The following is a 14262-nucleotide window of genomic DNA, read 5'->3' on the forward strand; positions in this document are numbered from 1 at the left end:
AAAGTCTGAATTTTACTGACTGCACATTCATGTTGCAATTCACGTCCCTACATCCTCTGTATTTATTGCATATTGGCTGCTGGTTCCAGAGGCTTGGTCAGCCTCTGATGCAATCCCTTTGACAACACTATAGGTGCTGTTGTGTTCTTTCATCAGGAGTCACATGATGTCTGATTTTCTCTCCTTTTATGATGTCAGCAGTTGTTAGCCACAATGTTTAGATCTATTAATTTATTGGTGACTACAAAATAATGACACTAATTCTATAATTTCTTTTTCACATAATAATTGATTTTTTTTTTCGAGACGGAGTTTCCATCTTTGTTGTCCAGGTTGGAGTGCAGTGGCGTGATCTCGGCTCACTGCAACCTCTGCCTCCCGGGTTCAAGTGATTCTCCTGTCTCAGCTTCCTGAGTAGCTGGCATTACAGGCGCCCGCCACCACGCCTGGCTAATTTTTGTATTTTTAGTAGAGACGGTTTCACCATGTTGGCCAGGCTGGTCTCGAACTCCTGTCCTCAGGTGATCTCGGCCTCCCAAAGTGCTGGGATTACAGGCATGAGCCACTGTGCCCAGCTGGAATATTTTTAAGAGATACTTCTTTCTAATCTATTTGGTTCTTTTTAGGTATAGTTCATATAGGACAGGTAGAATAAATTCTTGATTTTTTTTAATGAGACAGATTCTTGCTATATTGTCCAGGCTGGAGTGCAGTGGTGTGATCTCAGCTTACTGTAACTGCCACTTCCTGGGTTCAAGCGATTCTCGTGCCTCGGCCTCCTGAGTAGCTGGTATTACAGGCGTGTGCCACCACACCCAGCTAATTTTTGTATTTTTGGTAGAGACGGGGTTTCCCCTTGTTGCCCAGGCTTGTCTCAAACTCCTGGCCTCAAGTGATCCACCCACCTCAACCTCCCAAAATGCTGGGATTACAGGCGTGAGCCACTGCGCCAGGCCTTTTTTCTACCATTTAAGCCATTTTGAACTGCATAAGTCACTGGTTTTTAGTATATTCACAAAGCTGTTCAACCATCACCACTATCTAATTCTAGAATATTTCCATCACCCCTAAGTAAACTCTGCATCTCCCAATTCCCCCTGCCCCACATTCCCTGGCAACCTCTCATCTACTTTCTGTCCCTATAAATTTACCTATTCTGAACTTTTCATACACATGGAGTCATACAATACACGGCCTTTTGTGTCTGGCTTCTTTCACGTAGCATGCTTTCATGGCTTGTTTATGTATATAGCATAAATGCAAGTTATAGTTTAAGTAGAAAATATAAATCACTACAAGAATGATTGAGCACCAAATTTCTCATCCCCCCCCGGCCGCCGCTGCACAAAGCAGGTTGCCGCAGCTGACTTCAGCTTGGTTGTTCCTTGCAGTAGCCTGAAGCTCCTGATGAGCAGGAGCCACGGTGCATGAACAGCAACTGCTGGCCACTACGCAATGCTTCAGGAAGAAAGCTGGTCTGGGGTGGGGTAGGGAGGTCACATCCCAAGGTGTGTCTCCCTTCAGCTCCTGGCTATGTGGGTTCAGCCTCTGCCATACTTGGCATCACCACCACTCTGCCATCTCAGATGGACAGGGGCTTTCAGCATTGAGATGTGGGTTCTAATGTGATTGTAGAACCCACGCCAGGGCATGAAGAGTGAGCAGCAGATTACAACTGCTGAGCTGAGAACCCCTCTCCCCACAAAACTGTGACCAGAGCCTACCCACTTGGACTTCAGCATCTAATGCTATCAGTCCCAAATGAAAGACTGTCTCTCATCCTTCAAGGAAGGCTTGGCTCAGATAGTCTCAAGACCTGGAGCCGGGCGTGGTGGCTCACGCCTGTAATCCCAGCACTTTGGGAGGCCGAGGTGGGCAGATCACGAGGTCAGGAGATCGAGACCATCCTGGCTAACATGGTGAAACCCCCATCTCTACTAAAAATACAAAAAAATTAGCCGGGTGTGGTGGCAGGCGCCTGTAGTCCCGGCTACTTGGGAGGCTGAGGCAGGAGAATGGTGTGAACGGCGGAGGCAGAGCTTGCAGTGAGCCGAGATCGCGCCACTGCACTCCAGCCTGGGCGACACAGTGAGACTCCGTCTCAAAAAAAAAAAGACCTGGAAATCTCGCGGTGCCCACTCCCCGACCCAGCCTCTGGACCCCACCTCCCGTATGCATCTGTCTGGTAGAGTTGTGACCACAATGAATTGAATGATGTGTTTATGTGTCAGTTCCCTCAACCATTTTGGGAGGTTCTTGAAAGCAGGGACTGTACTATATTCACTTGATACCCTTATTGCCTAATTCGGAGAATACGCTTCATCAATTTGTGATAAGTTAGAGAGGGCGTAAGTCAGCACAGTGATTAGGAGTCTTGTCTCATGCCTGTAATCCCAGCACTTTGGGAGGCTGAGGCAGGTGGATCACTTGAGCTCAGGAGTTTGAGACCAGCCTGGGCAACATGGTGAAACCCCATCTCTACAAAAAAAAAAAAAAAAAAAAAAGCTGTGGTGGCGTGTGCCTGCGGCCCCAACTACTCAGAGGCTGAGGTGGGAGAATCGTGTGAGCCCACGAGGTGGAGGTTACAGTGAAACAAAATGGTACCAGTGCACTCCAGCCTGGATGACCTGGGGACCCTGTCTCAAAAAATAGAGTCTTGTCCCTCAAACAGACTGCTTAAGTGCAGCGGCGACACCTCTTCACTGCTACCTCCTCTTCTTCCTCCGTACAGTAAAACCCAACACAGAATGGGGTTCAGGGTGAGTATTTAGACGAGTGATGAATCATTTATGATTCAAAAAATCTCCACCTATAGGATTTCTGAACAATATCTTTATTTAGCTCAGGTAGTTGTTCTTACACATTTTTGGATACCTGGGTTAGAATTTTCCCTATTACATTAAATCAATGGTTCTTAAGCTCTTATGCAAGCATGCAAGCTCAATGCAGGCTAGAATAGAAGGATTGTTGTGTACAAACATTAAAAATAGACATTTTATTACAAGAGTGTAGAGAAGGGAGACCAATAGAAGGTAATTGAAATACCACCCCCTCACTCCAGCCCTAGTCCTGGTGCCTGGATATGTGCACTCCCTGTGCGCTCTGCTCCCCGCAGACACAAGTCCCCAGCCCCTCCGGGACAGCAATAAGGGTCTTACAAGGCCAGAAGGCAGCCCTGTTTGTTCCTGCCTGCAGGAAGGGCAGAGGAATGTGATGTTCCCAGGAACTGTGTCCTAGACCCATAGGGTCAGATTGCTCAGCCTAGTTCAAGCAGTGAGACTACCTCTGTGCCAGTATCCTGGACTGTCTCTTCCCTTCACTCTTGGCAGCTCCCAATTGTCAAAGATTGGACAGGGTCCTGGTTTGGCTAGTTCTAACTTGCTGAAGCCAGTCAGCACCCCCACAGAGCCAGCTAGCTACTGGGCCCAGGGGCTTCCAGAGAGTTCTTCAGAGCTTCTCAGAGGCCTAAGGACCTCCTAACCCTAGCAGGCCTCCTGGCTCAAGCACAACTTGGGAAGGCTCCATCAGCATCTATGTGGCCCTGTTTTACCTGTTGTCTCTGGAGGGTGTGCAGAGGCAAGTCCAGGGTAGGGGCAGGCAGGATCCCTTAGGCTTGCCCACAGCCCAGATAGCAAAACTGCAGCCAGATCAGTGTCTATGAGTTTCAGGATGAACCTTAGACCACATAGGCCAGCCCGCTGGTCTGGCTGCCCAACCAGACCAGGTAGACAGAGTCTAGGCCTCAGGGCTCTCAAGCACCTAAGAGCGCAGCTGCATTTGGAAGTGCTCACAGCAGGCATGCTTCATGGTTAGCCCATAGATAGGGGTCATGTCCACCTTCACGCCCAGTGGCACGCTGAATTCCACCCGTTGCAGCAGGATGGCCAGGAAGAGAAAGACCTCCCAGCGGGCAATGGTCTCACCGATACACTTCCGCTTGCCCATGCCAAAGATAATCACCTTCTCACTTAACACCTTGTCGATAGCACCATCAGGGGTGAGAAACCGTTCAGGTAGGAACTCAGATGGGTTGACCCATAGCTTCCTGTAACCAGAGGGAGACAGCTGAAGTGGCAGTTCAGGGCTCAGAAGTGTCAAGTGAGTGGAGCTCCAGCCCCAAAGGATAGAGGACAGGCAAGCAGCCCATGGACAGGAGGATCAATGCAATGATTGTATTAATCATATATAAGAGCTTAAGAGGGTGGACCCAGCCTTTCCTCTGCATCTCTGAACTTACTGGTCGTGGTTGATCTGCCACTGGTTTACAAAGACACAACGCCCCTTGGGGATGTAAAAGCCTTTCAAACTTGTGTCTCTTGTTGTGCTAGGGAGAAAGGAAGCTCAGTCAGGCTCAGGGCAACAGGCAAATCTCCCTGTCTCCCATGCCGTGTCCCTCCCACTAACCCTAATCAGGTATGTGGCCCGGAGTAAGACCAGTAACAGACAGCAGTGGCTCCATGGGGCCTTACCTGTGGGGGATGGTGAAGGGGACGAAGGAAGAGTGTCGGAAGGTCTCCAGGATGAAGGCCTCCATATAGGGCAGATGGGATCTGTCAGAGAGCCGGGGCCGCCGTGACCTGCCAATCACTGTGTCTGCAGAACACAGGGACAAGATGGATGCAGGGGCTGCCTAGACCTGGCCAGGCCCCTGGCACTGACCCCTTTGAAGGGAGCCACTACCTACCTAGCTCCTCTTGGATCTTTCTCTGTACCCTAGGGTTCATCACCAAATACATGAGGCTCCAGGAGATAGCAGTTGTGACTGTGTCAAACCCTGGACAGGGTAGAACAGAAGAAGTTAGGCAGGCAGCAGGTCAGGGCACTTGAGCACAGGAAGGACACAATGGGGTAACCATACCAGCTCCAAAGAGGTCCAAGACGATGTTAATGATCTTCTCATCTGACAGCTGGACATTGGCGTTCTCATCCAGCTGCTTCTCCTGACAGTGCTCAATCAGGCTGTCTGTGATGTCCCGGATGTGGCCCTTAGGTAGGGAAAGTCCACAGGTGAGCAAGATCTCAAACCCAGAGCTACCTCTCCATCCAGGTCTGGTCCTTCACTGTTCCTAGCACATTTGTTCTGGAGGTGATGCCCCCTGAGGCTGTTGTCCCAGCTTCTCTCTGCCTCTGCAAGGCTGTCTCCTACTACCTTAGAATGCTGCTAGCCCCAACTCATGGGACATCTGACACACAGCGTCTTGTACTGTTATCACCTGGATGTGCTCTTTATCTTCTTTCTATTATGAGGCCAGGAGATGAACTCTTTAACCCTCAGCAACTGCCCCAGGGTCCTGCATGTAATGACTCTTCAGTGGCTATTGCTGTCTGTGGAAGCATGGAAGGGTTAGTCAAGATAAAGTTCTATTTCCCTGCCAAGGAAGAAGAGTATTCCACAACTGGCTTCAAGATCCCAGGTTGAAGCCTTCCTGAGAACTTGCCAAGCCCCATGCAGTTCCTCTTACCTTTGACCTCCCAGGCCCTGACGCCATCTGCTTCCCACCACCCACCTGCCTTTCCCCAGACTGTACCTTCTCAAAGGTTTTGTAGTGCTCCTTGACCATCTTCTGCATGAAGCTGTAGAACTTCTCATTCAGGTCCTTGAAGGCATTCAGGGAAGGGTTGGGTAGGTAGCGAAGAATAGGGATGAAGTCAGCTGGGTTTCCAGAGCCAACCACCTCCCCGAAATTATTATTCAGGTTGACTAGGCTAAGCAGTTCTTGGTGGTTGTGGTCATAGCGCCGGCCAAAGCAAATGGCACAGATGACATTGGTCACTGATACCACCACATACCTGTAGGGGTTAAAGTGCCCAGGCCCTGCCATCAGCTCCTGCAACGTGCTTATCAGGACCTCAGCCTCCTTGCTCACATGCTCTTCCAGGTAGCAGGAGGTTGAGGAGGCTGGGTCAGAGGCAATGGAGAAACTTTTCAGGCCATTCTGGGCCAGGCGCCGGCGGGCAGCCCACACTGGTCCAGAGTCTGGGCTGAAGGACATGCTCTGACCATTACTGATGAGGGTGAAGGTGTAGAGGTCGGGCCGGCCCTTGAAATCATCGCCCTGCCGCACCAGGGCCTGCCGGATGGTGTCCAGGCCGCTCAGCACCACCACGGGTGTGGAGCCAATGCGGATCTGCAGCACGTCCCCATACTGCTGGCTCATCCTTGACAGTGCCAGGTGCGGGTTCTTTCCCAGGGTCAGCATGTGCCCAATCAGAGGCCAGCCCCATGGCCCTGGTGGATTCTTCAGGCCTTTGGGGACCCGAGGTCTTGAGGCCCTGATTACCCAGAATACCAGACAGAAGATGACAGAGGCCAGAAGAAACTCCGTGGCCGACATGGAGATTGGGAAAAGCATGATCAGTGTAGGGATCTTGGAGGTGGCTGCTGAGAGAAGGTGCAGGAAGAAAAAAAGTCAAGCCGTCAGATTGGGGGATGAGAAAAGCCAATATCTAGAGTGTCAGGGAAAGGGGAAACCTTTCCACCAGAACTGCTTACTGGGCATGAAGAAGAGGATGAGGTGGGGAGAAGTTGTTGACCTACCACTGTGGGCTAAGAATTTCACAGTCCTTCTTCATTCAGCCCTGGCCACAAATCTATGAAGTAGCCTGCAGTGAGGCTCAGAGAAGGTAAGTAACTTGCCCAAGGTCACACAGCCAGAAAGTGTTGGATGCAGACTCCCAAGCCAAGTTGCCTAATTCCAGAATGCTTTCTCTTAACTGCTGTACCAATCTAAACTGACATCTTCCAATGTCAATCTGTGATTTCCACATAGTACCAGTACTGTCATTTACTTCACATTTTCCTAAAATCAACTTTAAATCTATCTACATATCATCATAAACAATATCTATGTGAAAGTACAAGTTTGATTTTTCCCCTAACACATTAAAATAAACACATAATCAATGTGTATCACCCCGAGTCCTACCCACCACACTTAGGAAAATCATGTTCTCAGGGGAATTAGGGATCATCTGATCCTTTAGCCTCATTTAACATTTGGGGGAAGCAGCGCTGACTTGTCCAAAGTCCCCCAGCAATCAGTGACAGAGCTAGGACTCAGACTCCTTAGGGACACTTCTCTGGAAATTTCCAGCTGCTGTCACATGTACCTCCTTTTGAAGAGTGGTCAGATCAATGAAGGAATTTTCCCAGAACCCTCAGTTCTCTGCTGCTCAATCCCAGGATGCAGGAAATCCCACCAGACCCCAGGACAGAGTGAGGAAGAGATAGGGGACAGGATGGCCACTTCCCAAACCACATTGCTTTCAGCCCCAGCTCTCTGAGTTCAACTGATCCACAGTTTAAAGGCAGCTGGAGACCAGCTAGATTGAGCTCTTTAGTCAGAGAAATCCAGGCCAGGGTTTTTTTTGGGCTCAATTCTCAATGAATGAACAGTTTGGACCTCCCCCTTTTGCAGGTTACCAGACAGCAGAGAATAAATGGAAGGTTCCCACTAGGCTGTAAGAAAACCCCAGACTGGAATCACGGAAATCAGGAATGGATCTAAACTGAAAGGAAACTGAGGCAATACTTTCTCTGTAAGCTTGACCTAAAAAGGGTGTGTAAATTCATAAACCACTCTCTCCAACATATCAGGCATCTCTGCCTGCTACCCTGGACTAGAGGTCAGTAGACCCAACATTCTAGTCAAAGTGATCTTGGACTGCACATTTTACTTTTCTGGGGTCCAATTTCAACACCTGAGAGAGGGTAAGACAAGATCTCTCAGTTCAGAGTACCCAGCTGGATCCAGAGGGAAGAGAAAACCCAGATCTGCTGTGGGGAACCTGACAGTCTTACCAGTGAGGCTCCCCACAGGAGAACCTCACAAGACAGGGAGATGGATGGTTCCTACCACAAGTATTATAGTGGAGGGAGGCTTCCTGGAGGGGCTAAATATCAAAGCACACTAGATCCCTGAGTCAACAGGGGACAGTGCCAGGCTTTGGTGTGCTATGGTGTCCCCTTCTGCACAGTGGGTATCCCAAGGACCTGCAGCCTTTGTAAGATGGTAGGAGGCCAAGGGAGATGTGACTGGTGAGTTTTTAGGGACTGGTATTTCCAGCTCCCTGCAGTTGGCAATCTGTCACCCTGATTGTCTCCCAGCAAAGGACAAAGAAGATGGTCAATGAGATAGGAAAGACCTGGGACTCCTGCACAGATCTGCCTCTATTGTCCCAGCTGTCTAGGACATCTCAGCACTGACAAGCCACCCTTGGGAGGGTAAAATCTGCCAGGGGTAGCTTCTTAGGCTAGGGCAGGGTACAGCTGGTAAGAACCCAGCCCACCCCCTCCATCCACCCTGTCCACCCAAGGAGAAGCCCCTGTCATCAGAAAGCCTGAGGGAGGGGCTGCACATATTCCAGCCTGCCAGGTGGCCTTGATGGGGAAGCCCCAAGGTAGGCAGGGAGACACTCACTAGGGGATGGAGCTGGAGCCTGGGTCCTGAAGTCCTGAATGAGATGCCATCTGTATCTAGAGGTCTGGTACCAGCTGTGGGACCATGGGCAAGTCCTCCTCTTCCCCTGGCCTCAGTTTCCCCACTAGGGGGCTAGACTGCCTGGTCACTAAAAACACTCTGAGCCTCCCTTTTTGGAGGTGCTAGACAGGTAGCTACCTAAGAAGTCCTGGAGGCACCAAAATGTTCCTTTTATTGGGAGAGAAAGGGCAAGCCAGAAGCCCCCCAGCAACTCACCTGTGGCTGTAAGGAGGTACTGAGCTGAGCTGGGAAGGGTGGACTCTTGGAGCCTGGGATCACAAGGATCAGGGAAGGTTCCAAGGAACTGTCACCTTCAGGGTGAGGGTGAAGGCACTGCCACCTTTATAGGCGGGCTTGTACGTGTGGCCACGCCTCCTTCCCTGGAGCGAGCTGAGATGGAGGGAGAAGCAGCCTGAACCGGGCTGGTCTCTCTGGGATTGGAGAGAAAGGTGGCGGAGGGCGGCGGGGGTGGGGGGTCGGGTGGGCAAGAACCCACTATGGGACACATCTCGGTGCCTGTACATAGAGGGGTGAGGGCTGGGAACACCTGAAAGTCCCAATTCCAAGGCGTCCCAAGGGCAGTGCAGAACCCAGCCGAGGAGGGGGTTTGAGGGAGAAGTCCCAGGACAGCCCGAAGAGAGGGTACGGGAAGCTCCATCCTGGGGCGCGGGGACTCCTCTTCGTCATTTTTGCACCCACTGGAACGCTGGGCGTGCAGATGCCTCCCCAGCGCTACAGCCTACCCGGACTCGGCAGGCGGGGGCGGGGCTGCCCCTTGGTGACCTCCTTCCCGGGGTTACTGAGTCCCGGCTCGCGTGAGAAGCGCTGCGACCCCAGCCCTGAGGTCACGGGGGCCGGAAGGCCAGAGGCGCCGCGGGGCTGGACCTGTCCCCCAGAGCCCGGGCGACTAGCTGAGGTTCGCGCCTCTTGATTGAAGGATCGGAATGGATGGCGAAGGGGCAGGCTCGCTGAGCGCTCACTAGCGGCTCCTCGCAGCCTCTAGGATCGCCTTAGTGCTGATTGCAACGCGCGATCCCTCCAGCCAGGACCCACCGGCCCTTGAGGGTCCCTCTTGGCTCCCGGGGTGGCTAGTGCTTTGATTGGCAGAGCACAGAAATCCGGCGGCGGGGGGCCAAGGAAAGACTCGGGCCCAGGGACCACGGAGGGGGCACCTGGCGCGGAGCCCCCACCCTACCCCCGGCTAGCTTGCGTGCGCCGGCGACATCCCTCTAGGGGGCAGAGGTCAGGCGGCCCGTCCCCGCCCCACCTGGCCCGGAGGCGCGGTGCCCAGGCGTTGCGTGAGAAGGACCGGAGGCCCGCGCAGCCACCCAGCCGCCCCATTCCCCGGCCCGGCGCGGGGGCTCGCAGTCACGCGAGGGGGGAGGGAGTCGGGGCGGGGCTCTTAAAGGGCCAGCCTCGCGCGCGGCGTGGGGTTGGGGTGGAGGGAGAGGAACTGTCGAAGGGTGGCGGGTGCGCGATTGAATAAGGGGATGCGGTGCAAAGGGTCTAGGTCTGCGTGTGGCTTCTGCCTGCGAGGAGAGGCAGCCTGCGTGTGTCCGCATTTTCGGTCCACGCCTGTGGCACGACACGAAGCCCCAGTGCCACTTGGCATGGCCTAGCTGCCTGCCTCCGACGCTGTCCCGCCCTCCGGAGCCTTCCTGTTACAGGGTTTCCAGGAAAAAAAAGTTGTATTTGCGTGCCTAGCTCAACCTGGCCCCAGCTAACATCATTACCCGCCATCCTCGACGTGCTCCCCAACCCGGTGGCACCACCATCGGTCGCTGGTCCAGGCCAGAAAATAATCCCCTCACCTCCCATTCCGGTCATATGCGGCCTCGTGCATTGCACAAATATTTACCAAGCAACTACTATGTGCCAGGAGCTGTTCGGAGGCGCTGGCGATTGACAGAGAAGGGAACACAGCTGACAGCACTCCTAATCTCGTGGAGTTTACATTCTGATGGAAGGAGACAAGTAATATGCCCAAATCTAGAGAATGTGAGAGGGTAAAAAGTGCGGTTGAAAAAAATTAAACAGAAAAGGCGTAGGGATTATGTGAGGGCAGATTGCAATTCAAAACAAGGTGGTCAGGGAAGGCCTTGCTGAGAGAGGCAGAAGTGTGGAGTCAAGAATCAATGTGCATAGATATCTGGATAAAAAGTGTACCTGGGCAGGTGCGGTGGCTCACGCCTGTAATCCCAGGACTTTGGAAGGCCGAGTCGGGAGGATCGCCTGAGGTCAGGAGTTCAAGACCAGCCTGGCCAATATGGCAAAACCCCATCTCTACCAAAAATACAAAAATTAGCCGGGCGCGGTGTCGCTCACCTGTAATCCCAGATACTAGGGTGGTGAGGGGGGTTTGGGGGGAGTGGAGTCAGGCAGGAGAATTGCTTGAACCTGGGAGGCAGATGTTGCAGTGAGCTGAGATCACGCCACTGCACTCCAGCCTGGGTGACAGAGCGAGACTCCATCTCAAATAAAAGACTGCAACTGAGAGAGGGAATAAGCAAAATCAAAGCCTCCCGCCACCCCCCACCACAGTGGTTCTTGAAGGACCGAGCAGTACCAGGGATGTGCAGAGGTCATGTGACTGGGGAGTTCTCCTGGCATGTAGTCCAGGGGGATGGGATGCCCATGAGGCACAGCGCCCTGCCGCATGTGCAGGGAGCACCCCATTGAGAGACATGAGACTTCCTCTGTGCGAGATAGAGACATGGCTGGGGTGTAAGAGAAGCAAGGTCACTCGGGCTACTGTGCTAAGAATAGGAGGCACATTTCTCTGCTTGGCATCTGCTTTGGCATCTGTCCAGCTCCACTGCCACAACTCATCCAGGGCCCATCATTGCTCCCTGGAGCACTTAGCCTCCACCTAGGTTCCCATTTGCCTTTTGCTCCGTCCAATTACTTCTCCATCCTGTGGCACCCAGAGTGGTCCTGTCAAAAATGCAAAATCTCATTCCATCACCACCTTGCTTAAATTTCTTTGGTAGCTCCCACCACTCTGAAAGCAGGAATAAGAATCTTTAGCAGAACCTACCAGGCCTGCCTGCTTCTAGTTCTAGTGTCCCCTACCTTGAGTCTCAGATAAAACATCACTTCCTCTGGGATGCCTTCCTGGGTTCTCCCCCCAGAAAATTATGTTTCTCCTGGTCGCTGTTTCCAGCACTTCTCCACGGTAATTCATAGGACACTGGATACTTGCTATAGCCCCGACCCAACCTGCCACTTCTTTCCGTATGCTCTAACAAGGAAAACCAACCTGCAGGAAATTGATCTGATAAGCCAAGTCCAGGCAAGATATTAATAACTGGTAAAGGAATTAGACACAGCTATACTATACACAGGCCAAATGGCAAGAGAGATGTTGAATCCAAAGCGCTCATGCTATAATGGTGGAATTTAGGCAACAGAACAGGCAGGAGACAAGGGAGGTATTTCTGGGCTTTCTCAGCACCCTTCCAATTATTCTACCCTCTGCATCTTTGATTCAGTCTGAGGAGCTTCATGGTACCCAAGAGAGGTCTGTCCTTCAATCCTAGTTGGAGCTAGAGCCACAGAGAACGAGCCTGTGTGGAAGCCATGGCAAGGAAGTGGAAAGCAAGGCACTCCTAGATCCTCCAACATGCTCTGCAGCACAACCTCTTCTTCAGCTTCCCAGGGTCCCCACTAATGCCCCAGCGCTGCAGAATCATGGCAGCCTGGTTACCAGGGCTGGAAGACCAACTAGTGCTAGGGCTCCCAACCAGGGACCCTTCTCTTGATAGAAAGTGCGTTGCTTTGCTTGCATTATCTAAGAGGCTCTTGACTCCTCAAAAATTCATTAGCTAATAAAACCAATTCGTCTCTCACTTCTTAGGTGGAGAGATGGGTGCCAGAAAAGAAAAGGCCCAAGTACGCATGGCAAATCAAAGCAGAGCCTAGAACTCCAGCTTCTTGCTTCTAGGCCAGGGCCCTTCTCACCATAACTTATCATCCCAGACTATGAGTGAAGCCCCAGGGGGCCAAAGGTAGACAGACTCAGCCCCTGGGCCAGGGTCCCTCACCTCTCCACACCCCTGGACTGGTGCACTGGGGTTACAAGAGATGTTGCGCTTCTCATCACCAAGCCGTAACTTGGCTAACAGTTCACAATAACAGGAAGGGGGCCCACACTGAGCACTGGGCAGAGAAGGAGGGAGTCAGGCAGGAGGTTAGAGGACCTTGGCCTGGAGCTGAACACTCAATCCTGGGTCAAAGTTTGCATGCCTTTGCGTGAGAAGCTCTTTGGCTAGGATTCCCTAGTGATCAATACCAGGAGCAGGGGCAGAAGTGCTGGGGAGGGGAAAGGGCTCTGGGCTGGAGAGATGGAGACAGCTGAGAGGCCTTAGCCCAGCAAAATCATCAGCCTAGGGCTTTCAGTGAGCCCTGCTGAAGGCTGTGGGCAAAGAGGACTGGAAGACAAGCAAGATCCACAGCAAACCCCTGCCCCATGGTAGAGATGGGAGTCATACCCTAGACAAGTCCTGTGATGAGTCTGGAGATGCTGCAGGAGCTGTGAGGAGGCTGGGGCGGGAGGGGTGTTAAAGGGATGCCCCCCGGAGAGTGGAGAACTAGAGAAGGCCCCTGGAGTCTAAGGAGCATAGGAAGGGCATTCCTAGCATGGGGAAGAGACACAATGTGAACAACAGATGGTAGTGGGAGGTCGGGGTGAGGCAGTTTGGGTGGATGTGGAGAACTGGGACTTATCTCTCAATGTGTCCTCTCCCCACCCAGTCATCCCCTTCTCCTCCTGAGATCTGAGCCTGAGCATCTTCCCTTCCTCTCCTGCCTGTGCCCAGAGAGCCAGATAGATTGAGTTTGCAGGATACAGGGCTCAGATGGGGCAGCTCTTGGCTCCCTGGCTCTTGGCTGCTATAGTTAGGATGACAGTATTTTCCCAGGACAGTCTAAGCCTGTTGTCATGGAAGAATTGTTAAAAGTGCCCTCTTTCACTCTCAAAAGATCCTGGCTTAGATGATAATAAGTTACATAGTCACCCCAGTGATGGTGGGCATGGGTGGGTTTTGGGGGCCCGGCATCTGTTCTCCCTTCTTTTGGCAATACCACATCAATTGTCCTTTCGGGATCACCTCACCCCTACTCTCAGCCAATAGGGTTACTGTAGCTGACCCACCCCAGGCCAAGCCAATGAGAACCCTATGGGAGTTTCCCAACACCCCCTGCCTTCTGTTGCTCGCCAGAGTGCAGTGGTGTGATCTTGGCTCACTGCAAACTCCACCTCCTGGGTTCAAGCAATTCTCCTGACTCAGCCTCCCAAGTAGCTGGGATTACAGGCGCCTGCTACCACACCCAGCTTTTTTTTTTTTTTTTTTTTTTTTTTTTTTTTTTTGGTATTTTTAGTAGAGACGGGGTTTCACCAAGTTGGCCAGGCTGGTCTTGAACTCCTGACCTCAGGTGATCCCCCCTGCCTTGGCCTCCCTGGGATTATAGGTGTGAGCCACCACACCTGGCCCCCTATGGGAGTTTTGATGAAATCATTGGAAAAGAGAGGTTCTCCTTCTGTCAGAGGTGGCTACACTGGCTAGAAAGTAAGTCTGAAGCTGCCAGTAGTCATTTTTTAAGGAAGCCGGCCTTAGAATGATACCTACTCAAGGAAAAGCAGATCTGGGAGATGAGGGGAGGGATGGGGGGGGAAATTGAAGACGTTAAGCCTCTAGATCCAGTTATTCCTGAAGTCAATGAAGTTCACCCATAGAAGGTCCCTGTTAAAAAACTAATATCACCATCACCTCTCCCTTCTCTT

General features: G+C 52.2%; 1 protein-coding gene across 2 annotated transcripts; it reads right to left on the reverse strand.

Annotated features, from left to right (window-relative positions):
- Positions 1-2812: 2812 nt before the first annotated feature.
- CYP1A1 (cytochrome P450 family 1 subfamily A member 1) lies at positions 2813-9857 on the reverse strand. 2 transcript variants are annotated; one of them, XM_009429546.5, is made up of 7 exons: positions 8697-9857; positions 5529-6382; positions 4859-4985; positions 4685-4774; positions 4470-4593; positions 4238-4324; positions 2813-4045 (listed from the first exon to the last, which is right to left on the reverse strand). In XM_009429546.5, exons 2-7 carry the CDS (start codon positions 6351-6353, stop codon positions 3760-3762), a joined length of 1539 nt encoding a protein of 512 aa, XP_009427821.1. In that variant the 5' UTR covers positions 6354-6382; positions 8697-9857; the 3' UTR covers positions 2813-3759. The 2 variants fall into 2 exon arrangements, with proteins under 2 accessions (XP_009427821.1, XP_009427822.1); XM_009429547.5 differs by having other exon boundaries at positions 5529-6379; positions 8697-9734.
- Positions 9858-14262: the final 4405 nt, after the last annotated feature.

This window comes from Pan troglodytes, chromosome 16 (assembly GCF_028858775.2).
Source record: "Pan troglodytes isolate AG18354 chromosome 16, NHGRI_mPanTro3-v2.0_pri, whole genome shotgun sequence".
Lineage (NCBI taxonomy): Eukaryota > Metazoa > Chordata > Mammalia > Primates > Hominidae > Pan > Pan troglodytes.